The 26684-nt window shown below is 47.2% G+C and overlaps 1 protein-coding gene and 1 pseudogene across 1 annotated transcript; one reads left to right on the top strand and one right to left on the bottom strand.

The window, feature by feature from the left end:
• Positions 1 to 836: 836 nt before the first annotated feature.
• Thrsp (thyroid hormone responsive) lies at positions 837 to 5289 on the bottom strand. The gene is made up of 2 exons (XM_032892963.1): positions 4650 to 5289; positions 837 to 1587 (listed from the first exon to the last, which is right to left on the bottom strand). Exon 1 carries the CDS (start codon positions 5119 to 5121, stop codon positions 4669 to 4671), a length of 453 nt encoding a protein of 150 aa, XP_032748854.1. The 5' UTR covers positions 5122 to 5289; the 3' UTR covers positions 837 to 1587; positions 4650 to 4668.
• Positions 5290 to 14140: 8851 nt separating this feature from the next.
• Positions 14141 to 14860, top strand: LOC116893948 (annotated as a pseudogene).
• The last annotated feature ends 11824 nt before the right edge of the window (positions 14861 to 26684 follow it).

Genomic DNA, 26684 nt, shown 5'->3' on the forward strand with positions numbered 1-26684 from the left:
TTCTAGGAAAAATTGGATGAATACAGTATACGGAGTCCATGCGTGTACTTGCAGAAATTATATTAGAGAAAGTTCTTTGTGGGGGTGGCTAGAAGACACCTAGAGGTCCTGGGTACCACTGAGATGAACAAGTAAGTGGTAGAGAGATGGAAGGGAAGGAGACACATGATGTGTGCACGATGAAGACAGACAGACCTGGAGACTCAAGGGTAGTGAGGAACAACCGCCTGATCTGAGCAGCCTGTGATGCCCCTTGAGGCCGTGGTGACGTTCTGGCCCACGCCATCCCACGTCTGGGTCTGTGGCCCTACAGCTGCAGGGGCATGTTATCACTAAGGCCATTAGGATGTCCCGTGTCTGGGTTGCCACCCGGGACCACACTGATATCTGAGGGCTGTGCAGAGCCGGCAGCGTGAGAGAGCCGGCCCCCATGGCAGGAGAGCCATCTCGGCCCCTTGCCAGCTGCAGTACTGTGGAGCATGGACAGCACAGTGGAGCTGGGCCTGGTGGCACAGGTGTGGGAGAACTGGCCCCGATGGGGACATCGTGGGAGAGCTGTCAAGCTGATCAACTCAGCTACTACCCAGACCCACCACAGGGTCTCCTCGTCTTTGAACTGCTGGAGTGGGTGAAGGGCTGGTCCTGAAGAGCTAAAGCTCCAAGATCTCCACAACACAGGGCATGCACAGGATATCTGAGAGGAGTCTCAGGGAAGACCCAGTATCGATAGTGTAGCAGAAGCCAGAGGCCTCAAACCAGACCAATGACTCACTGCCGTGAACATCTGCAGGAAAAGCTGTTTGGGCAAAAGGGTAGACTGTGTGACACACCGTAGCTTCCACAGCGAAGTTTTGTTTATTTGTTTGTTTTCTTTTGTGGAGGAAGTTGCAAGGGTGGAGGGCAGATATGGAGGGACGAAGATGAATGGGATTGGAGGCCATGATGCGAAATTCATGAAGAATCAATAAGAAGAAAAAAAAAAAAAGACCAGCATGTGTTTTTTAATTGCTACTATAATAGTTTCATAGTTCACTTGTGCTCAGCCTCATCAGATCCAACAGGGTGAGTAGCTCATCCCACACACTCAACTACCTCACCTTTTCCCGGGGTGGGGGGTCAAAAGCAAGAGCTACACAGAGCATGCTCTCTGAGGAAGGTAAGAGAAACACCAGCTGTTCAGACGTCCGCACGTGACAGGTGCCTTGGATTCCGTGTCCGTTTAGTAACCTTGTGAGGTAGGTACAGCGTCCCCGCTTTATACATGATCGAGTAACTGTGACCCCAGGCACTAAAGGACATCCCAGGGATGGGATGTGAACTCTGGCCGCTTGCTATTACCTCTGCCTTCTACTGATCCTTGCTGCCTGTGAACCTCAAACTGCTAAGACATGGAAGAGAAGTTGGGAATCACAACAGACATCTTAAAGGTGAGCCTGCAGCCAAGTCCACAGATGCGCTCAGAGGGAGGTGGGGGACACCCAGGGACAGGAGCCGCCTTCGCATCCACCTGGGTCCAGGTCTTCCTTCCTGGTCTCAGGGCTGATGCACCGCTGGGTCCTCATCGTCTTCCCTCTCGTGTAAAGTGATCTGTAGAATATGGAAACATTTAAAAAGCCAAGTTTGACATCTGTAATGTCAAACAACCACTATCCCATGCCTACTGATATATAGGGTAAGATGGGGGGAAACCGATATTGTTTGAAAACTGGCAACAGTGGTTCTCAACTTTCCGGAAGATGCCACCCTTTAACAAAGCTCTTCATGGTGTGGTGACCCCAACCATAAAATTATTTGTTGCTACTTCATAGCTGTAGTTTTGCTACTGTTATGAATCGTAATGTAAATATCTGTGTTTTGTAGGGGTCTTAGGTGACCCTTGAGAAAGGGTCAATTGACCCCCAGGTTGAGAACCACTGCATCCAAGGTGTAAGAGCTGAGGCTTTTGTCCTTCCTTCTCTGCAGCTTGTTAACAGATGCTAAGCAGCTGAGGGACAAGAGGCCTACGATGGCAGAGTAACAGCAGAGCTAAGGGAAGAGTCCAGGTTTCCGAGCTCCTGCTATGCCATACTGCCCCCATGAATAAAAACAAGGTCAGAGCTGCTGGACCACTCTGGTCAAGAAGGGCTGGTCTGGCCTTTAAAGCTATGTGGTAATCAGAGAATGGTTTCTACCCCATCTGCTCCACCCACTTGCTGTGTCCACCATAGGCTGCAGGCTTTATTGCTCTAAGGAGCACGAAACCAACCAGTTCAGAAGGGACGAATGAGGTTCAAGCCAGTGGTCCCTCCTCAGCCTCACAGCTCCTCAGTGTTTAGTGATCAACGCAGGCACTGAGGCTCGGCTCCCCTGAGACCCAAGCCTGTTGACCCAGCCTGGTTGAATTCTAGGAGATCGTTTGGAAGGTAGCCCAGGAACCCTCAAGGGGAGAGGGAAATAGGGCTGAGGTTGACAGTTCAGGTTTGAGGTGGAGAAGAGAAAACAGAGGAAAGTACTTGGCGCAAAAGACTGTCTAGTCTCTGTGAGGGAAGGGAGCGTGTTGATTCCCAGTCTTTCCAATATGGTAAAGAATGACTGTGGTGGAAAGAACCCTCAGCTCAAAGCTGGGGCCAGGCTTGCTTCTTGCTGCTTGCTTGCTTAGGTTTGCTGGCCCGGAACTACCAATTCTCCTCTCTCTGCCTGGGAGAGCTGGGAGTACACCATGTACTTGCCTGGCTTTTGTCCCTTTACTATGTGACTTCAGATGAGCCACTCAATTAACTCTAATTTCCGTGCTAGTGGATGAAGGTACACCCTTTTACACTGGTGGGGTGGGAGGCAATGCACAGCCCGCAGTGCACATGTGGAGGACTGAGGGCAGCTTGCAGAAGTCAGTTCTCTCTCTCCTGTGTGAGTCCCAGGGATCAATATCAGGTCGACAGACTTGGTGGCAGGTGCCTTTACCAGCTGAGCCATCTCACGCACCCTGGAGGTACATTCTAGTCTCTCAGTCCTATGCAAGGGGGTCTATAACTGATGCCAGATTATATAGAATGGGGCTGGCAGGTGGCCCATTGTCAAGACCAGCAGATGCTGCCATCTGGTTTCCCCTAGGAGGGACCCATGGCCCCGGCCCTTCTCCCGCATGCTACCCTATACAGTGACCTGCTTGCTTGCTGTTAGTCTCATTTCATAACCGCAGCCTCTGTGCACAGACACATGGGCTCAGGAATTCCCAACAGGCACGATTTCACTCCCTCATGTGACTGGGATAATTCAAATATCAAAATAGCTGCTGTTTGTCCGGTTGCAACCGGGGGAGGGAGGAGCATCCCTGTGAGTTTCAGGAGCACTGGGAGCGGCCTCACTGTGTTATAGCCCCTATGTGATAGCATGTGATAGATGTGTTAACATACGCTGTGTTATGAGACAGCACAGGCAGCTACACAGAATTCACAGTGCACATCTGCACAGATATATCTCCCTTGGCAAAGATCTTCACTTGCAAAACAAAAGCAGCGAACCTCATCTTTGGCAGTCAGGCAGAGTGACACCTGCAACCTCAGAATGTGGGAGGCATGCAGGAGTCTCCCGAGTTTGAGAGCGACCTGGACATTTAGTGAACCCTCTTCTCCAAAGCATAAATAATCGAAATCTAAAAACGTTCATCTCTGGGTGTTCACACAAAACTTTTCCAGCAATTGGGGCCACGCTGGCACTTAGTACACAAAGGAGCTGGATGGCCGCGGAGGCCCTAGGGTTTGGGCATGGCGCATGCCCTGGAGTTAGAGCGAGTTGTGTCTCAATCTGGGGACAGTCCATAGCGGTACTCAGATTTTTTAAAAGAAGTTAACTTCAAAACTGAGCATGGTGGTGCATGCCTTTAATCCTGGTACTCCGGGACCTGAGGCAGGAGAATCTCCGAGTCTCCAGGTCAGCCCTGGTTTTATAGAGAAACCCTGTCTTCAAAAAATGGAAAAAGGAGGGTGAGGAGTAGCTGTGGCTGACTCTGGGATGGCAGGATGGCTCAGCAGGTGGAGTTTACCTTCCCAGGCCTGGTGATCTGAGCTTCACCCCTGGAACCCAAGTTAGAGGTGGAAGGAGAGAAACGGCTCCACAGAGTGGTCCTCTGACTTCTGTGCACACCAGAGCACGGGCCATGTACACACGCCCACTAACGATAACTTCAGAAAAGGGCCAGCCGGATGAAGATGCCTGCCGCCAAGTCTGATGATCAGAGTTCAACCCCTCAGACCCACATGTTGTCTGTCCTCTGACCTCCGCATGCATGCCATGGCACATACATGCGCCCCCAACACACACACACACACACACACACACACACACACACACAAAATTAAAATTTTTAAAAAGTTGCCCTTGAGAATAGACTCATTGTAGTAAATGTACAGTCACATATGCACTAACATGCTCCTCGTGCACACACACACTCAGGAGGGATGTGTTCAGAGGCAAATTTTGTTTCCTGTAGGAGTTCACAGTCATTGCTTCTCAATACTGGGTAAGGCTGGGAAGGCGGACCCAGTTCTGGGCCTTCCCAAGTGATAGTCCCCATACCCTCATGTGAGAGCTCACTTGGTCTCCTTCTACTAAGCTAAACCACCATTCATCTCCTCTCTCGGAATATAACCCACTAGCACGACCACCATTACCTTCCATAGAGTCGAAGACCTACAGGACCTGCCCCGTCATTTCCTGGTATTTCTGCGTCACCTCCTGTGCTTTCCGGGTCAGGTGGGTAAGGATGTGATGGAGGCTAGAGAAGTGCAGGTGGAACTGGGCTTCCAGGTCCAGCTCCTCCGAAAGCCTGTCTTCCTCAGCCTCCTCCGTTTCAGCAGCCTCGTTCTCAGCCTCACTGCCTTCATTGCCTGCCACCTTGGCCTGCCATTCCTCCCGCGGCAGCAGCCCGTGGTCCACTTCTACACAGATGCTCTTGAGCATGGTGAAGTAGGTATAGAGATCGGGGGCTCCGTCCTGGACCGAGCCCCCGTACCCACTCAGCTCCACATCCCTCAGAAGGCTGGGGATCATCACCACTTGCTCCATGTTCCGCACCACAGCCGAGTACCGATCCATGACCTTCAGCAGGCAATTCTTGGGGTAGCGTTTCGTTAGCACTTGCATGGCTGCTTCCTTCCTCAGAGACCAGCAGACTGCCCCCGCACTATTTCTAGGCTTTTGAGCAGACAGCAGATTGACAGGATGCCAAAACCCAGTCTCTGGATCAACACGGCCTTGTTTTGAGCCAATCCCAGCGTTTGGTCGCCAGTGTCCGTATCAGGCGATCCATCTACCCAGGGACAAACCTGCCAGGCTTCTGCTTGTCACTTCAGGTCTGCATGACTGCCTCAGTGGGCGGCCAACTCTTTCTTTAGCAGCTTGCTCAACCAGTTAGAAGGAAGCTGTGTCCCCTTGGCACCCAGTACACTTGACTGCAGGCAATCAATAGCTCTTTTAGGTTACCTGAAGTCAAGTTACCCTTTTGCTGCCTGCTTCCTTGCCTCCTAACCCACACAGCTCACTCCTTCGGCCTGGGTACCTAGCTGTGAAATGAACAGAGGAACAGTAACCTGAACTGGAACAGCTCTGTCCAGGACAAAGCGTCTCAAAGCCAGGGCCAGAAGTCCAGTCACAATGGGCATTGTCATGTTCAAGTCCCAGCAGTTCTCTTTATGGGAGTACTTTTCCATCAAGCACGGTCTGTGAACAGAACAGTTGGCAGGACACATTAGCCCAGGATAACCTGTAGCAGCCAGCAAAGACCTGGCATCAGATGGTTCCCTAGATTGATTTGGAAAAGAACATTCAAAATCGACTCTTCAAAATTGATATGTTAAATTAAAGAATCTCCTCGCTGTGAGGGCTCACCCGTGATGCCAACACCCTCAGGAGGCTGAGGCAGTGGGATTACCATCATTGGAGGCCCGTCTGGCCTTCATAATGAGTTCCAGGCCAGCCTAGGTTACAAAGGAAAAATCTTGTCTCAGAGAAAACCAAAACCAAAATCAATTAAGGGGTTGGAAGATGTAGCTCAGTGGTGGGATTCACAGCATGTAGGGGGCTCTGTATTTGATCTTGTCACAATAAACAAATAGAATTAAGTAAACGAGGTTTCTGGTTGATTGGTTTTTAAATATTTTATTTATATGTGTGAGTGTTTTGCCTTTGTATATGTCTGTGCTCCACCTGTTGTGTGCCTGGTGCCTGCAGAGGTCGGGAACGGGAAAGGGAATTTACAGATGTCAAGACACCATGTGGGGTGCGGATAACAGAGCCCAGGTCCTCTGTGAGAGCAGAAAGTGCCCCTTTAAATAAATGTTCTGTTGATTCACTTCTAGCCTATATCATGACTTTTACATCTTCTGGAGAGGAATTCTTCCAGTGTTCCTGCTGAGCTGTGTGTCCAGTCGAAGGCCATGCGGCAGGACACGGGTGCCACTCACAAACGGCAAGGTTTGGAAATCTCCAAAGGAGTCCTCTCCGGCCCTGGTTGTGTAACTCCCTTTGAGCCCACACTCGGGCCCCTCAGGGCCTTACTCTGTGCCTTCGTGCCCAAGCCCAGGGCCACCAAGTGAGAACTGGCAAACAAAGTGTTCCCTTGCGGTCAGGGCTGGGAGAGCTGACTCCAGTGTGGCATGGAAAAGAGCCAGACGGGCCCCTGGAGCCCTGCAACAGCTGCCTCTGACCCAGTGGCCAGGCCCTTCCTGGGCCTCTTCTGCTGCAGTTAGAAAACTCGAGGGCTACCTTTTGTTTTTTTTTTTTGTTTTGTTTTTTTGCTTCTTTTTTTCGGAGCTGGGGACCGAACCCAGGGCCTTGTGCTTCCTAGGCAAGCGCTCTACCACTGAGCTAAATCCCCAACCCCGAGGGCTACCTTTTGTTAAGGCCTCTGCACCTTAGATCCAAGGGCTGGGGCTCCTCAAGTACCTGGCCCTCCTGGCTTACAGGCTTGTTGTTGTTGTTGTTGTTGTTGTTGTTGTTGCTGTTGTTGTTGTTGTTGCTGTTGTTGTTGTTGTTGCTGTTGTTGTTGTTGTTGCTGTTGTTGTTGTTGTTGCTGTTGTTATTGCTGTTGTTGTTGTTGCTGTTGCTGTTGTTGGAGTTTTTGTTTGGTTTGGGTTTTTGAACCGAGTATAGCTCTGGCTGTCCTGTAATTGCTCTGGAGACCAGGCTGGTCTTGAACGCAGAGATCTACTTGCCTCTGCCTCCTGAGTGGTAGGATTAAAGGTGAGCACACTGCCCAGTGTGCCGACCATATGGGAGCCATAGGTGTTTGAACTGAGAGGTGTTTGCACGGACAGGTCCCAGCCAGCAGACTCCTGACCAGGACGCCCTCCAGGTCTCCATGGCAGACAGAGAACCCTGATAGACTGGGACCAGCATTTATGTCACATCGGAAGGTGGATTCAGCTGGGGGGATAGCTCATTGGTAACGGTGTTGCTACATGCTGCATGTGGACCTGTGTTTGTTCCCCAGAGTCCACATAAAAGCTGGGTGTGGTGGTCTCAGCTTGTGATCCTAGCACTGAGAACCCAGAGACAGGAGGGTCCCTGGAGCTGTCCAGTTGGCCAGCTTAGTTAATCAATGATCCCCAGGTCTCAGAGAGAGAGTCTCTATCTCAAACAGGGGGAGGGGATGACTCCTGAGGAATGACATGAGAGGCTGACCTTTGACCTTTGTATGCATGCGCACACACACACACACACACACACACACACGTACGCACACAGGCACAGACAAACAGATACGAGTCCTAAGTTTGGACTCAGAAAAACTCTAGTATCAGAGAAAGAAGAGAGACAGGAGAGGGAAACGGAGCTTTTTTAGAGGCACAGGTTTATTTTTTTCTGCTCTTTTTTTTTTTTTTTTTTTTTTGGTTCTTTTTTTTGAGCTGGGGACCGAACCCAGGGCCTTGCGCTTCCCTAGGTAAGCGCTCTACCACTGAGCTAAATCCCCAGCCCCTATTTTTTCTGCTCTTACAAATGCCATATCTGGGTCAAATGGCAAGAAAACCTCAGAGAGGAGGGAAGTGTCAGACGCTGCTCTAGTCCTCAAGCTTCAGTTAACGTCACCAGTCATGGGCTGAAGAGACAGCTCTTCAGCTAGGACAAGTACTACATGGTAATGATGGGGCCCTACACACACACACACACACACACACACACACGCACACACACTAACACACATATACATACACACTAACACACACATACACACTTACACACATGCATACACACACACACTAACACACACATACACACTAACACACACATACACACTTACACACATGCATACACATACACACACTGATACACATACACACATACACACACTCATACACACACTAACACACTCACATACCTACACACTGATACGCATGTATACACATACTCACATATATACACACACACTAACACACACACACACTGACACACACATACACACACACACTAACATACACATACACACACTAACACATATACACACACGCTAACACACTCACACATACGCACATACTCTCACATATACACACACTAACACACACACACACACACACACACACACACACACACTTTCTCTAGTCTTTCCATCACTACAACTCTATGAAGAAACTGAGGGTGGCTGACACATCTTTTGGAATAACCTCACCCAGAATGCCCCAGGCTGGACAAATTGAATTGGCCCCAGAGGAACTGGGGTCAAGGGCCTGGCCAGAACATCATGTGAATGTGATCCAAGGGTAAGATGAGCAAGTGGTACCCAGGCTGCCAGGCCCCAAGTAACCTCAGCTGGCCCCCAGCCCAGGTGGCTACAAACCAAGGTAGGGACAGCCTTTCCAGTTTAAAAACACTATCTATATGTACATATGTCACTTAGTGTCTAGGGGCCTGAGGTGTCTCTGACAGGCTGCTAGGAATCTCTCCTTCCCCCTTGTTCCCACCCTCCCTCTCTCCCCCCATCTTCTATCCTCCCCTACGTCAGGGCTGAGCCAAACTCAGAGCCTTGTAAGGACATGCACCCCACCACTGAACCGTACACCCCCATCTCCTGTGCTATTTTCCTTGACAGTTTTGCTTCAGTTCTGACTGGTGAGGTCCAGGGTCTGAAGCAGCCAAGCTGAGGCTGTAGCAGAGGGGTTGCCTAGCATGGTACAAAGCCCTGAGTTTGACCTCCACTTACACATCCCAAGGCCAGGGGCCCTGTGTCCACGGTTTGTCCTGTTTCTGCTTTCAGTCCCTTAGCTCTCAGCCCAAGAGAAGTTCATGCACAGAGAGCCTCCTGTGTGTCGGCATTGTGTCCTAAGAGCATGCTAGGCAGTTGAGATCTGGCATGGGGTAGGGGCGGGGAAGAGGTCATGATGAACACATGAAATCTGGCTGCACTATCCCACTGTCCACGTTGTGATGTACATTAGGGAGAAAATAAAATGAGGTGATAAGCTAGCGTCACTAGTGTGGGCTGCAGACCAGCAGCATCCGAGGTTTTAGAACACCAACCCTGGCAGCTTCACAGGCCCTACCTAGCCTGACTCCAAACGGGTGTTACCGTCATGAAGACAGCGGATGCACTCAGCTTCTGTGGTGTATCCTCTAAGAAGGATCAAGTGCTGCCAACCACCCAAGAAGTCCTTAAAGGGACCTCTACCTCCACACATGACACCTCTGTAGGCCTCAGTCTCCTATCTGGAAACTGGGCTGACAGGAGAAAAATTTCAAACTGAAAGAAAATCTGGATATGGAGACATCAAGAGTCTAAGAACTGCTCATTGATGAGGTGACGGACTCTTACCCAGAGGCCTCAGTCACACCAAGAGGCCTGGGCTCTTTCCATTTATGCCGGCTGCGATAGGAGTCTCTGTTGCTCAGAGAACCGTATGGCTGCTACAGGTTCGGTATGAAGACCTGACCCAGAGCCGACCCAGGAAACTGGCAGGTCTTCCTGTCTTGCCCCATTCCCAACTTCCCCCATCCCACCCCAGCCCTGGTTCTGGGAAAAGCCAGTCCTTCCTGTTGCTGATGCAATGGACTTGCAGACGAATGTCCCAGGCCACGCTGTGACTGTGGAGCAGGGCCACCATGTCCACAACGTGTTCCTTTATCAACCCACCAGTCATACATCAGGACTGTCATGGCTTCGAGACTGCAGATCTGGCCACACAGACCCTGAAATTTACTGATGAGGACACTGAGACCCCAGTGTATATTTCCATCCATGTTTTGCATCCTCTGCTGGGAGGACGTCACCTGCCACATTTACCACTTACTATAAGGCTCTGAGAATTTAAAACTCTGTCACCAGACCACACTTGTCACTTTGTTTATCTGGGAACCCATGGAAGGCAAGGCCAGGCCTTTCCTACTCCCCCTGCAATTCAGGATCCAGCTTCCTTCCTGGCTTATCAAAAGGATGACTGACTACTTATCTCTATCTATCTATCTATCTATCTATCTATCTATCTATCTATCTATCTATCTATCTATCTATGTATCTATCCATCTATCATCTATCTATCATCTGTCTATCTTCTATCTATCTATCTATCTATCTATCTATCTATCATCTATCTATCTATCATCTATCTTCTATCTATCTATCTATCTATCTATCTATCTATCTATCTATCATCTATCTATCATCTGTCTATCTTCTATCTATCTATCTATCTATCTATCATCTGTTTGTCTATCATCTATCTATCATCTATCTTCTATCTATCTATCTATCTATCTATCTATCTATCTATCATCTATCTATCTATCATCTGTCTATCTTCTATCTATCTATCTATCATCTGTTTGTCTATCATCTATCTATCTATCTATCTATCTATCTATCTTCTATCTCTCTAGCTACCATCTATCTATCTTCTATCTGTACATATCTAGCTAGCTAGCTATCATCCATCTTCTATCTTCTACTTATCTATCTATCATCTGTCATCTATCTATCTATCTATCTATCTATCTATCTATCTATCATCTATCTGTCTATCATCTGTCTGTCTGCCTGTCTATGTATCTATCCATCGGTCTGTCTCTCTAAACAATGTTTTGTGTAGCCCAGACTTGCTTGCAATTCCCTATATTCTAAGGCTAGCCTTGAACTCCTGGATCTGGCTCTGCTTCTCAAATGCTCCAAAACAATAAACGAAGAAAGAAAAGCCAGAGGTCTGGTTTCCTCCTGTGTGCTAACAGTGCTTTCTCAGTCTCTTATTGTTTCTGCTCCACATGCTTTTGCTGAGTTCCCCCCAAATGAAGAAGTGGCCAGAGAGAGCTCATTTGGGAGCCCAGGACCCAGAGGCCTTATCTGCCTCCTTTGCCTTGCTCAGCCCCTTCCTCAATGAGTTGCCCGTATTTAGGGAACTGCCCCCAGCCAGTGTCCAGGAACTGACTGATTTGGAGCTTTTGTCCACTCTGGGCAAGTGTTTGGAGCTGTTGCTGAAGATTGAGGAGACTTTGATCAAGATCCAGGCTGCGGTGACACATACTCAGCAGGAGGGTAGGGGCAGGAGGATCTCGCGTTTAGAGCCAGCCTGGGCTACACAATCTATTCTGTCTCAAAAACAAATCAACGGATCCAGGAGCTCAGAGTGAAGCTCAGCCGATAGACAATGCTCTTCCAAACCTCCTCAGGCCTCTGGTCCTTGAGCCACCCCTGGGCCTTCTTCCTTTGGGGCCAGGACCTTGCAGGGCCAGGCTCCTGCTCTGGCTTCTGCCTGACTCTGCCCTGCACAGACAGCCTAGTGGTGCTAGGACCCCATTTCCTGCCTTCTGAAATATTTCTCATGCTTCTTCAGTCAGCTGTCACAAATGACCATAAATCTGGTGTCTCAGAGAGACACAGACTTATTTATTATAATACAGTCATGGAGGTCCAAGTTCAAGAATGGATCTCCCTGGCGAGATATCAGCAGGGGTACAGACCTTTCTGGAGCTGGGGGAGGGGAAGTGCCTTGTGGCCTTTTACAGCTTCTAGAGGCTGTTGTGTTCCCTTCCCATCACAGCCTCTCTCCCACCTTCTTGTTGCCTTCTTTCTCTTCCCCTGTTCTGCCTTTCTTTCCTGATTCCACTGAGCACATCAGGAACTATCTAGAGAACCACCTGCTGATTAAAGTCCAAAGCCTCATCCTGGCCTCACTGGCCTTTCTGGCCTTATTTCCTGTCAGTAGTGAGCTGACCTGACCTCACCCCCATGCGGAGTTCCAGCCAGAGTGGAGGAACACGTGCCCACAAACGTGTATGTGCGTGTGTGGGGGGGTGCATGCGCCTGCGTGCACTCGAGATGTGCTGTCAGACTCAGATCATCTGCTTGTTCGCTGGTGGCAGCTGGTGGCAGCTGGTGGCAGCTGGTGGCAGCTGGTAGGAGAAAAACCCTCTCATCTTACCACAACCCTCACGGTGGGGACCCCTGGAAGCTCAGAGACAGAAGCCACCAGGGAAGGACAGACAGCACACTAACAAATGTGCTGTTTCAGTAGAAACGGTTGGACACAAAAGCACAAGCAGATGGAGATAAGAAATGTTTGCCTTAGCCTGGGAGTTTGGAGAAGTTTCCGGAAGGATTAAGACTTGGTGGAATTAGCAATACAGAAGAAGTTGGGAATAATCTTAAATTCGGAATGTTAAGGAAGGATCAGCTTCTTCCTCCCTCTTTTCCTTCTTCCTTCTTTTGTTTTCTCTTTTCCTTCCCTCCATATAACGTACATATCTACACATATGTAGGCATAGACACAATACTATATACTACATATACTATCCAACTCTATGTTAGAGCTATATACATGGCATAGTATATATGATAAAAGGTGTGTCTATCATGGTTTTTCTGATTTCCTCTCTTTACATTATCTATGAGTATATAAATATGCAGTAAATGGAAACTTGCATATGTCTAAGCCTAGCGTCAAAACTAATCTGGGCCAAACCCCTTGCAGCAGGACACTACGAGGCCAGAGCTTGCCGCTCTGACTCCTGCCAGCAGAGGGCGCTGCCAGACAGCTCTGTGGAGACCATGCCTCCAAGACACACCATGCATGAAACAGGAGACAGCGGGAAGGAAAATGGCTAAAATCTGCCTCCTGACCGCAGAAAGAAAATGAACTCCCCAGGGAACTGGGAAGGGAAATTTCTTGGGAGAACTGTCAATGCTCTCCTGGCTTGTCCCTATGTAACCAGGGAGTAGAAGAAGCTGTCTCCTCACCTAACACCATGAGAGAAAACCTTCCCATATTCGGTGGGGTCTGGAATCTGCTGGCATCTGAAAAGGCTGGCCTCGTTCTGGGAACTGTGCCTTTCTGATGGTGACTACCTTTGGGTATTTAAAGCCAAAATGCCACCTCTTCCAGGGATTCCCCTCTTCTGACATCCCGAAGTTATCCCTTCACTGTGTTTCTACATTAAGTATTTTGAGATGCTGCCCCAATATAAATTCTAACTTGATTCATTCTGAGATCACCAAAAACAAGGATGGTGGTTTTTAGCATGTTGAATCTTTTTCATAGGAAAACACACAGACACACCACTAAGTGAATAAATTAAGAATTGGGCTGGAGAGATGGCTCAGTGGTTAAGAGCACTGACTACTCTTATGGAGGTCCTGAGTTCAAATCCCAGCAACTACATGGTGGCTCATAACCATGTGTAATGGGGGGGGGGGTTGGGGATTTAGCTCAGTGGTAGAGCACTTGCCTAGCAAGCACAAGGCCCTGGGTTCGGTCCCCAGCTCCGAAAAACAAAAAACTAAAAATAAAAACCATGTGTAATGGGATTTGATGCCATCTTCTGGTGTGTCTGAAGACAGCTACAAGTGCACTTATATATAATAAATAAACACATTTTTTAAAAATTTTTTTGAAAAGGTTAAAAATCAGAATCATTCATAATCCAATTCTTCTTTTTGGTACTATAAAAGACCAAGAATGTTTCCTTTCTTTGTCTGCCTGGCCAGCCCCACCTCCATTGACAACTGCTAAGAAAGTGATCTGATCCCTTTCTGTGCACACACAAACACACTCACACATTTCTATAATTTATTCAGGGTGTCTTAGTCTCAGTTTCCATTTTCACTTAATCTTGAACATCTTTTGTATTAGTGTGCATGCTAAATTGTACTTTGGTGACAGTATGTATGTATGTATGTATGTATGTATGTATGTATGTAAATGTGTGTTAGCTATATTAAAGTATTGTACAGTGGTTCTGAGATCTCTTTCGTGTCTCTGCTCGTGTCTGGTCATCCGTGTGTCTGACTCTTGCCCACGCAGTTATGGCCTCCGGCAACGCGCACAGCAGAAAGCCTGCCCCTGACTTCATAGCCACCTCGGTGGTAGATGGTGCCTTTAAGGAAATCAAGCTTTCAGACTACAGAGGGAAGTACGTGGTCCTCTTTTTCTAACCACTGGACTTCACTTTTGTTTGCCCCACGGAGGTCATCCCTTTTAGCAACCATGCTGAGGACTTCCAAAAGCTAGACTGCGAGGTGCTGGGAGCGTCTGTGGACTCTCAGTTCACCCACCTGGCGTGGATTAATACCCCACGGAAGGAGGGAGGCGTGGGCCCCCTGAATATCCCTCTGCTTGCTGATGTGACTAAAAGCTTGTCCCAGAATTACGGCGTGTTGAAAAATGATGAGGGCATCGCTGACAGGGGCCTCTTTATCATCGATGCCAAGGGTGTCCTTCCCCAGATCACAGTCAACAGCCTATCTGTAGGACGCTCTGTAGATGAGGCTCTGCGCCTTGTCCAGGCCTTCCAGTATACAGACGAGCATGGGGAAGTCTGTCCTGCTGGCTGGAAGCCGGGCAGTGACACCATCAAGCCCAATGTGGATGACAGCAAGGAATATTTCTCCGAACACAGCTGAGATGGGTAAACAACGGTGAGCCTGAATCCTGGATCTCACCTGCGCCCTTACCTGGATGTCCTGTGTTGGCACAGAAAACGTAGTGATGGCGGGCGGGCCTCACAGTGGGAAACATGGTTACAGCGACCTGCTAGACTGCTGGGCTCCCTGCTACGAATCCTGAAGCTGCCCGCGTGGAGAAAGTCTGCTCCCCGCTCTCTGTGTGTATCTAATGAGTCACCACCGCTGTGTACCTGAGGAGTCAGTCACCGCTGAGTGAGATAGGGCCTGGGGTGGCAAAGTCTTGGAGACTCCATGGAATGTGTGTTTCCAAATCCTAGAAGCCCAGACTGCCTGCGGCACCCTGGGGTTAGGGCCCAGTTCTGTGATCTATTAGTACTGCCTTGGAAGAGGGTCACCTTCCTCCAAATCCAGACCTAGCACAGAGCGACCTGGTCTGGTTGATATCGCTGAGGAAATAAAGATTCACACAGAGGTGGTGGGTGGAGGACAGGAAACCACTAGAAAGGAAAAGAGAGAAAGAAGGGTCGGTTCAAGGGAGAAAACGTTGAACGGAGAAAGGAAGCAGAGAACCGAGAAAGAAAAGTCAGATGCGCAGAGAAAAGAGCCAGACAAAGGCCAGAGCTAAAGCAGTAGAGGGGAGGCCAGTCCTGGTGGCACACACTTTTGATGCAACATTTGTGAGGCAGGGGCAGGTGACCTTGGGGACTTCAAGCCAGTGTGATCTGTATGTCAGGCTCTAGGCCAGCCAGGGAGTCCCTGTCTCAACAACAAACAAACAACAGAACACTGAAACAAAAATAGTGGAGGAAGGAAGAGAAAGGGACAGAAAGAGAGGAAACATGGGGAGAGAGAGCAGGGCTGGACTCCTCCATCCATCCCATCAAGATGGACGAGAAGGACAGCTTGGGGAGGCCTTGGCTTGGCTGTAGTTTGGCTTGTAGCGCATTCCTGTGAAAGATGAGTTTGCAGGAGTCAGCTCTACTGACTCCTGAGCTCAGCCCAGTGGTCGGGCTTGAACCGGGCCCCTTTGTCCACTGAGCTATTGTGCTGCCACAAGTAAACTTATTTCAAAGCACAACTGTGCGGTAGCAGGCTCTGGACATGAGACAAGGACAGAAACAGGGGTGCCCATGCTCGCTGTACCCAGAGGGTGGCTACTAGTCCTAGTAATTTAGCCACAGGATAAGGTCCTCGAAGAAGTGCACACTCTTTGCTTAACCATAAAGAGTGCTCCTTGCAGGCCTAGCTATAGTACAGAGGAAGGGAAAGAGAAAGAAGGAAATGAAACGAAGCTTTATACATTTAGGACAAATACGTACAACATAATAGTGCTATATAGCTTTACTATTGGCACAGGGCTGGGCATGTGGCTGAATGGGTAGAGGGCTTGCCTAGTGTGCATGAAAACCTGGATTCAATCCCCAGGAGGATATGGACAGCGGCTCTGTCTTCCATGCTCACACAAGAGCACATGTGGGCACACACCACATACACAGAAATATAAAAAATTTAAAAAATTGTATGTGTGTGTGTGTATGTGTGCATGTATGTGTATACGTGTGTGAGTGTGTGTATATGTGTGTGAGAATGTATGTGTTTGCATGTTCATGTATATGTGTGCGAGTGTATGTGTGTATGAGTGTATATGTGTGTATGTGTGTATGAGTGTATATGTGTGTATGTGTGTATATTTGAGTATGTGTACATTGTGTTTATATGTGTGTGAGTGTATATGTATGCATGTGTGTGTATATATGTGTGTGAGTGTATATATATGTGTATGAGTGTTTATGTATGTATGTATGTATATTTGCATATGTGCATGTGAGTATGTTTATATGTGTATGAGTGTATATGTGTGTTTGAGTGTATATGTGTATGTGTGTATGTTTGTATAGTGTACATGTGTATACGTGTGTGTATTCATTTGGTAGGTGCGAATCCTTGGCTTCCATTCACAGTAGTTGGGGGAAGGATCCTGTAAAGCCAGGTGAAGTAGCCCACACTTATTGTCCCAGCACTGGGACAGAAGGACGGAGGGGCTGGGGGAGTGAGAGGGGTGGGTTTCCAGGTCAGTCCAGGCTACATAGTAAGGATTCTCAAAAATATATACACAACAGAAACAAAGGAAAAGAAGAGCGGCCCTTCGGAATGTGAGAAATCCCCATGATACCAGACAGGGACATAAATGTGGATATGTATGTGTGTGTATGAACATTTAAAACAGTACAATTCAAATTTTCTGAGTGGATAAACACGTGACAGGGTGGCGCCGGTCTCTATCTCCCCACCCTACTCAGAGTCACCTTGAATTTCAGTTCAGTTCCACCCTTGGTAAATGGTTTTAACCATCTAAAATCCAGATCGGTCCTTCCCTACCAGGCCAGCGCTCCCTTTGTGAAGAGATTTTCTCAAAGTCTCTGGCAGGAGGCCAATTCCTGGTCTCTGCTCTCACTGTGGAAGCCTGTGGAAGCCGGGTAATTGAATTCACCAGAAACCTGCCCGTCGCCATAGCAGCAGGGGTCATCAGCTGTAAGCTAGGTCAGGCTTCTGCCATGGGGCACCCTCAGTTGCTAAACTCCGTGAAAAGAGACAGCTAAAATGTTTTTATGAAGGTGCTCACAAGCTTCCAAGAGCAGGAAACAAGCAATAGCCCTTCCCAGCTACGGTGTCTGGGAATTAAAGAGTGAAGCCCAATACACCGCTCTCTCGTGGGACCCGAAGCCCACAGGATAGTAGGGAAATGGTGTCTGCTACCCAAGACTAGTGAATCGCGGCTCCTGGAGGAGAACATACACCTACGGTCTTACTACACCAGCACTGTAGAGAGCGGCGCAGCGAAACAAAGATGGCGCCAACATCCAGCCTTGTCTGGATATAAACGACTTACTGCGCATGTGCAGGCTTGTCTCCTTGCTAGGGCTCCCTCTAGTGGTGAACAGCGGTACTGCACATGTGCGGTTTATGCACCAGGTGTCAGTTGACCGTTAATATGCTAATGAGGTGATTCATTCTCCGCCAATCCCTGGAGGACAAGTAGTGGGGTGATCCGTGCCCCACCAATCCCTGAGAGATAATTAGCATACTGTTGTTTATATAAGCCGAGCGATTTTGCTGCTCGGGGTCCCTGTTCAAGAGAGCTGTAACACTAAGAAGAGCTGTAACACTAAGAAGAGCTGTAACACAGTAAAGGCTTGTTCGCAGAAGAATCCTGTTGCCGCGCGTCGTTCTTGCTGGCGGGACATTGGGCGCGCGACACAGCACAATTCCTAACTACATTCTAAATACTTATCCTATACCCACAGAAAGTATAGGTCTCATCCTCATCAAAGAAATGTCTCCTTGCAACAGACAGAGATCATTACAAAAGCCCACAAATGATCTAATACAGAGAACACGCCATTGTGGTCCAACCCAACAGATGCAACAGTTCCTGTACCAAGGACTCAGGGATGAGAACAGAAGAGGGGGTGGGAAGACTGTAGGAGACAGAGAGCCAAACGTTTGCCTCCTAGAAATGTCAGAGAAGCAACACCCATGGAGTTTATCGACATGACTGCCTAACAAGACCTGAACAAGGACACCAACACCAATAGGCTTGCTCTCAGGGAAGGGGGTGTCTCAAGGAGCCTCAATCCCAGACAGAGAACCTCAGCTACGAGTAATGCTGAGAGCAGCAGAATTAGTTTTCTCCTGGGAAGAACCTCCAAACTGGGTAACCAATGCCAAAAGGGCCTCCCTGAAAAACATGTGTGTGTGTGTGTGTGTGTGTGTGTGTGTGTGTGTGTGTGTGTGTGAAGTGAATATATGGACCAAACACATTTATTTATATACTTAGGAATACATAAATTTATATGTATGGTATGAATATGTGAATATACATGTGTATATGTGTATATATGTATATGCATGTGTGTATGTCACAACAATTAAAGGAATAGAGGTCATGAATTTGAGAAGGTGAGCAAAAGAGGTTTGTGGGGAGGGTTGGGGGAGGAAAAGGAAGGGGAAAAAAGATGTAATATTTTTATTTCAAAAATATTTTTTAAAAAAATCGTAAAAACCAAAAAAAAAAAAAAAAAAGTACTCCTGGCATGGTGGCACACGCCTTTGATCCCAATGCTTGAGAGGCAGAGTCAAGCAGGTCTCTGTGAGTTCGAGGCCAGCCTGATTTATATAACAAGTTCCAAGTACCAGTGCTACAGACTGAGACTTTGTCTCAAAACAATTTAAAAATGTATAATTATTTTAATGTTTGCGAGTGTTTTGCATGTGTGTATGTATGTATGTATGTATGTATGTATGTACGTATGTATGTATGTATGTTTGCCACATTCATGCCTGGTGCTATGGAAACCACAAAAGGTCATCAGAATGCCTGGACTTGGAGTGAAATGGCCAAGGTCATTTGCAGACAGCAAAGTGTATGCCATCTTGTTCTGAGGTGCAATGTGCGTAGAAATGGAGCAGCCTCTCCTTTCTTTATCTCTGCCAAAACTCCAGCCAGCTTTGTCAGTGTCGTGGCCAGGGCCCCATCTCAGAGTGGCCAGGGGTGTGAGGCCAGTTTTTCTGTGCAGGAAATTCCCTTGGCCACACTTCGTGGGCAGGAGGCTGGAGGTAAAAGTTTCTTCCTCTGAGATAGGACATTCTGTCCGCTCTCAGGACTCACTTGACCTATGCCCACCGTCTGCCTTTGATTTACTGGGGTTCAGGAATGGCCACACAAACCAGGTGAACTGATCTCAGTTAAGCAAGAAGAGTTTATTGAGTGCACACCCCAAGTCTGATCCATCAGGCCCACAAAGAAGGACTGGGAGCCTAACTGTGATGCCAATGTCTTTAGGGCAGGCTTTGTGTAGGAAAAACCAGGTTCAGGAGTTCAGAAGGCAAGGGTGGAGGTTGAACTACACTTTGGCTAGCTAGACAAAGGACTGCCAACCAACCTTTAAGCTGATCGGTCCTACGTGAGGTGACAGGTGGTGGACAGGGGAGTTTCAGAGCACTGAGAAAACAGAGCGAGTAATACAACCATAGTGTTGTGATCTTTTAGGGGAACTTTTCAGTGTCAGCTATGGGTAATTACTTCTGGGAAGCAGAGTCTGAGAACCTGAACTTAATTTCACCTTCTGAGCAAATGGAGACTGAGTACAAAATGGCTACAGTTATGTTAAAAGGAGCCTGACCAGATTGTGCTCCACCAAGCTGGGACGCCTGTTTTAGGTTTTTGGAAATGGGGATTCTCTATGTAACAACTCTGGCTGTCCTGGAACTAAATCTGTAGACCAGGTCTCAAGCTCACAGGGATCTGCCTCTCTCTTCCTCTCTCTGTCTCTGTCTCTCTTTGCCTCTCTCTGTCTCTGTCTCTGCTTCTCTCTGCCTTTCTCTGTCTCTCTCTGTGTGTCTCTGTCTCAGTCTCTCTCTCTGTCTCTCTGTCTCTGTCTCTCTGTCTCTGTCTCTGTGTCTCTGTGTCTCCGTCTCTCTGTCTCTCTCTGTCTGTCTCTCTCTGTGTGTCTCTTGTGTCTCTGTCTCTCTGTCTCAGTCTCTCTGTCTCTTGTCCTTGTCTCTCTCTGTGTCTCTGTGTCTCTATCTCTCTGTCTTTCTCTGTTTATCTGTCTCTCTCTCCCTCTCTCTCTCTTTTCTCTCTCCATCCCCCACCCCTGCCCCACCCCACCCCTGGGACTGAATTCTTGCACCACCACTCCCCACTTTGAGCATTCCTGTTTTGGTTTCTACTTTTCAATTTTAGAAAAACAAATGTCTTTTGGGTATGGATAATATTCAAAATATATTGTCCATTGTTGGGAACAAGCAAAAGGAACGTATTCTAAGTACTCCCATTACGTTTTCAGACTCCATTTAATCATAGAGAGAAAATAAATTCAAGGTCTCAGGCCCTAGGGGAGCTGGGGACTTCTCAGTGGCTGAACAACTTCTCTTGCAAACAGTTGTCTGAGTCCAGCCATCTCAAGGACAGAGTTGCTGGCAGGATCAAACAAGTTCATGTTCCAGGCCTTGGAAACAAACACCTACCCACTTCTCAAAATGTTTTCTTACTTGTCTGTTAACTGGTAAAGAATATAGAATTTGCTGTTACCTAAACCAAGGTGCATACGTTATAAAATCACATAAACAATTGCCAGCTATGCCCTAATTGACTACGTGCAGCTGACCAGCTCCTTGTCCCCTTCTCACTCTGAGCTCTGGACTCAGTGTTTAGAAGAATGAATTAAAGACCTTGAAGCCGTGGATGCAGCCCAGTCTCCCATGGGTGCTCCCTTGCCTATCCCTTAATGCCAGAATACATTGGAGAACACTGCAGCTCCCCCAGCTTCATTTTAAAAATGTTACACAATCTCTCTACTCGGACAAGGTTCAGATCCAGAGCCAGGCACCTCCCTGAGTCCAGAAAATAGAGCTTTCATTTTTAAGCTTCCATATCTGAAGTGAGTTTTCTCAGCTTCCAGCCTAAACCCAGCAAACATTTTGTTTAGTTCACTGAGAAGCTGGTTCTGGGGATGAGATTTGACCTTCCTACGTCAGACCCTAGCATGTTTGTCTCGGGGCTTCCTCCAAAGCCTTTGTTCTGGCTCGACTGGCCCCTCACTCTGTGACAGAGGGATTGAAAAGCCCAGGAGAGAAAAGGCATCTCTATAACTACATGTTTTAGCTCTGAGTACCTCTCCCTTTCCTGCTTTGTCTTACAAAAAAAAAAAAAAAAAAAATGTTTCCCTATTCCAGGGTCACGCATATCTCTGGAGCTCTTGCTGAAATGGGAATTGTCTCCCTCTCAGAAACTGTGAAACCATAGCGGGGAGGTTAAAAGTCTGTAAAATTCCAAACAGAGGAAAACGTTTTCTTAAAGCTTACAATTTCAAAAGGTTGACAGGAGTGTGTGTCCAGGTGTCTTGGTTGCTACAGGCCATCTGTGCATGGCTTCCACTCTCGTTCAGGGAAATGAAAGAGAAAGAAACAGCACATAGAGATGAGAAAATGCTTCGAATGGTTGCAACGTATGAGGTTCTCTCTTTTTTTTTTTTTTTTTTTTTTTAAGAGAAGGGGTTCATTGTATTTTGGGTGAAGATTGACTGCACATGATGAAATGAGATTCTATCCTAACAATGAAACCTAAGGACAAAACCGTGACAGCTTTAGGCTGTCGCAGAACGTCTGAGTACATCCCACGAGGATGGACTTAAGGATGAGACGCATTTAATGACTGACGTCTATGAAATCCTAAGGTTATAATGCTCTCCCCGTGATAACGAAACCAGCTTGAAAACCCATGGCTCATCTCTACGCCTGCACTAAACTTGTTGAGCGCTAACCATGTGGGGAAACTAAGTCAGAACCCAAACTGTGGTCGGTTTTTATAAATGTCTCCTTGTGAAACCAGGCTTAAGCTGTTCTCTCTGCAACTATATATTTTTTTCGTGATAAATTAAGCTTCTTAGTAGAAAAAAGTCTATTAATTTAGATCTTCTGAAGTATACTACGAAAGGGTCAAAAGAATAAGATTTCTGGTTTCTCCATGGATTGTATTTGTGATCTAAAGTTTACTTTGATACTAAGAGAACTTTGATTAAAAATTGTTTATTTAAAGCTCAAAATTTTAACACGAATAAATTACCTTAGTTTATAAAAGCCTAATCTTACGAGAGTCACTAATTTATTGTAAAGCAGGGGTAACTAAGATATAAAAGCTAATGATCACTTATAAGCAATTAAATGCTTTTAATGTATCTAGTATTGTGTACATAAAAGAATTTGTGTCACACTAAGTACAAATGCAAGTCATTTAGAGACAAGATTCGGAGAAGAGACCAATTGTATCTCCCATACGTAGTCTTCAGCGTATGTTAAACCTGAAACACGTAACTCGAAACAGACTTAGGGTAAGCTTAAATTTTAATGCAAAATAATATTCAAAATTAATTAAAAAACTGGTTATGGAAAATTAAATCCTCAGGTGAAATGAGTTAAATTCATACTTGTGTGGCGGACATATCCGTGCTCAAGTACTACCCTTACCCTTGGATGGGACCCAGATCCTGTTATAGTAAATTGCATGCTCTAACCATGTAGACCAGGCCAGAAGAACCCTCATCTAAGGGTTTTTCACTTGGTGCTTCATGTGGTGGTGGTGGTGGTGGTGGTGGTGGTGGTGGTGGTGGTGGTGGTGGTGGTGTGTGTGTGTGTGTGTGTGTGTGTGTGTGTGTGTGTGTGTGTCTGCACACACATTCTAAATGTCTCAAACAACACAGAGGGGAATAGCAATTACTCTGCACACAGTGTCAGAGATGACATACGGGGATACTGTGCCCAGTGTAACCTTGTACAAAAGCCTGCCACCGGATCAGTCTGGGAGCTGCAGGGTAATTTAATTGGCCATGCCCTGTGTTTGGCTTCTGGGTCTCTTAGCAAAATCTAATTCCAGGGCTGAGAAGTAAGTACCTGATTCTGTAAACAGTCCCCAAAAGAGTTTAAATACTATAAGACAGAGGCTCTGCCACAAGGCCAGTCGGCAGAGAAGGCTGAACCGTGGATGCTCCTTTAATCATGAAGTTAAAGGGTGTCATCCCATGGATCTGCCACAACAGAAAACCATCCTTCCCTGAGTGGAAGGAACTGGACTGTGAAAGGCCACCCAGACCAGCTTCTCTCAGTCACCTTGCAGAGACACCAGGGCCCAGCTCTCCAGCCCTGTCTCAGCCACAAACCTTGAAACTAACAGGTTTGTGCTCAGCAAGTTTAAGGGGCTCAATGGGGGACATTTGGATATGGGGGTCACCATATCCTTTCTCCCCTTTGGACCTTTGATAATATTAGGCAGCCATAATGCTTCATTTAGGGCTAACTGAACCCCAGTGACTCCCCAGGACTGGACTCTCACACAAAAAATTCTGCTTAGTCTGCAGTGTCTAAAAATAATACATTTGCAAAAAAAACCTTATCTCTTTAAAAAGTGATGCCTGACTATGCATTTAAAAGTTGGTCCTCATAAAAATAAAAAGGCCAACAATCCTGTTTCCATAGCTTGTTTGTTTGGGATTGGCCAACCCCCTTACTCACACCTTCAGGGCCTCTCATCTCTACCTTTTCTGGGGACTGTTTACAGAGTCAGGTACTTACTCCTCAGCCCTGGAATCGAGTTTGCTAAGAGGCTCAGAAGCCAGATATAGGACATGGCCAATTGAACTGCCCTGCAGCTCCCCTACTGGCTTTTGTACAAGGCTCCCCCAGGCACAGAACCCTCATATGTCATCTCTGACACTAGGTCTAATGATTGGGTCCTACTTAATTAACTATCAAATGTTGTAAAACAACAGCTAGCCTCTGTTAAATGATTGACCCTAAGGGTCTAGCACCTGCTCCTTCATAAAAATCAGAGATCTGAAAGAAACTAAAAGAAGTAGAGGAGGGGGCTACGGGTGAGGAAGGTAACACCGTCTTGTCCTGACCTCACTCCGGCTCCATCTTGGGTCTGCTCAGCGCCTTTCAGCCCTCTGAAGGGTCACATCTGCCTTGGCAACACATTTGAGACTTTAGAAACCTGACCATGCCCAGATGCATAACGAGGTGCCTGCTGACGGGTAACCAGAGCAAATGCCACAGGCGTCTCTGACCTAAACCCAACAGTGCTGCTCCCCTGGTTTCTGTGTTTAAGGAACTTGAGCTTCGATGCTGATGAGGCTCTGTGCTTGGGGTGGTCTGTAACTTTCTCCCCCAGACTATAACGCATGCTGCCAAGTGGGTGCTGGGAAGCAAGCCCGTGCCTTCTGGAAGGGCAGCCAGTGCTCTTATCCCGTGAGCCGTCTCTCCGGCCACCACAGGCAGGTTTCTACAAAAGGGCTTCTTTTTCTCTCTTGTGACCCCTTTCTGCCCAAATTTTACACAATCCTGAGTGTACAAGGGTGTAAAATAGGTATACAAATTAAACATTATTACTATTGAGCATAAAGAATTTTTCGAATGTATTTATCTTGTGTTCTTGCGGACCTGTGTGCCATAGCATGGATGTGGAGGTCAGAGGACAGTTTCTAGGAGTCAGTTCTTCTGGGGATCAAGCTCAGCCCATGGGTCTTGAGGGTAAAAGCACCTCTTACCTCCTGAGCCATCTTGCCTGCCCAACTAAATGTATTTCAAGGTAATTACTTGTCGTTCATATAATTTTATTGTTCATTGAGGATAAAAACAAATTTTCACACTAATGAGATAAATTCAATTGTTTGTTTTTATGCAAAGAATTCATGATTAAAATTTGCAATTGTAAGACCCAGAACGCTGTCATTTTTTAGTTGATTGCTATTTTAATTTTGTGATTGTTGATGCTGAGAATTCCACTTTGCATATATGCAAAAATATGTTTATAGAACCATTTCTGAAATTGTTGGAAATTCTGCTTTAATCTAAGCATTGGAGAGGCCTAGCTAGGAGGTTTTCAAATCGGAGATTGGCCTGGACCACACAGCAAAACCCTATCTTAAGACAAGTGACCCAGTATTGCTTGGCATCCCAGAAATTCATTTGAGAGGCAAGGTTTTGTTTATTTTTGTATCTGTTGTGTGTACATCTATGTGTGTGCTTCTCTTCATGTACAAGTGTGATCATAAATGTGCCATGTCAGACGACGCCCCCATCTTCTACCTTGTATGAATCAGTCTCTGCCCACTGCTGTGTGCTTGCATCTAGGGAACTCTCATGTTTCCACTTCCTATCTCTCTGCAAGAGTGAGAGAACAACAGATGCACACTTCCACATCCAGCTTTATAAGCGTTCTGGGGATCCATCTCTCAAGGCAACTATTTTCCCCACTGCTTTTGTGAGACAGGACCTGACATACCCCAAGCTGGCCTTGAACTCACTAAGCGGCCAAGGAAGACCTTGAGTTCTTGGTCTTTCTGCCACTATCTCTCAAGTGCTAGGCTTACAGGAATGCCAGCAAATCCTATTAGGCTTTTTAAAGAGGAGAGTGCAGGGTCTGAGAGCCAGAGAAGGAGAGAAAAGACCCTCAGGCACCAGCTTGGGCTGATACACATGAATGAAGACAGCAGAAATTTTCTTCCTCCTCCTCCTCCTCCTCCTCCTCCTCCTCCTCCTCCTCTTCCTCCTCCACCTCCTCCTCCACCTCCTCCTCCTCCTCCTCCTCCTCCTCCTCCTCCTCCTCCTCCTCCTCCTCCTCCTCCTCCTCCTTCTTCTTCTTCTTCTCCTCCTTCTTCTTCTTGGGTCTCAGGAGCATCATGCACAGTACCTGGGGTTTAGGTCCGGCCTCTGGGAACTTGGTGATTAGGTTGCTCATTGAACAGCACTGCCAAGAAAGCTGAGTCTTCACAGGCCACAGATCAGGTGAAGTTGGGACTAGAGTCTGAGGAAAAATGGGGGAGAGATGTCTGGCTGGGTTGGAGAATGTGTGCTTGAGATGGTCTGGGAGTGGCTGGCTACAGGGGAGTTGTCCACAGGAGACACTATTTGCTCTCCAAGTTTCTATTTGTCCAAGAATGATTCACATGACAGCTCCTCCTGTAATACTGTGGTCAGGGAGTGAGGGATAGAAGAATGAACAGAAACATTTGTGACAGTAGAAGGACCAGTATTTCAAGTCCAGCTCAGGGCTGTGTGTCTTTGAGAAAATCTCATTTCCTCTCTGGTTTCAGTTTTCTTGTCAACAAAATGGGATAATGACTGTCTTAGTTATTATTCTATTGCTGAGAAGAGATACTATGACCAAGGTAATTCTTATCAAAGAAAGCATGTAATTAGGGGGTTGTTTCCGGTGTTAGAGGGTTAGTCCATCATCAACACGGCGGGAAGTAGACAGACATGGCACTGG

This window comes from Rattus rattus, chromosome 2 (assembly GCF_011064425.1).
Source record: "Rattus rattus isolate New Zealand chromosome 2, Rrattus_CSIRO_v1, whole genome shotgun sequence".
NCBI classification, from domain to species: domain Eukaryota; kingdom Metazoa; phylum Chordata; class Mammalia; order Rodentia; family Muridae; genus Rattus; species Rattus rattus.

What these genes read in the sequence shown, in the direction of transcription:
- Thrsp (XM_032892963.1), bottom strand. Translation starts at nt 5,121, where the DNA reads ATGCAAGTGCTAACGAAACGCTACCCCAAGAATTGCCTGCTGAAGGTC.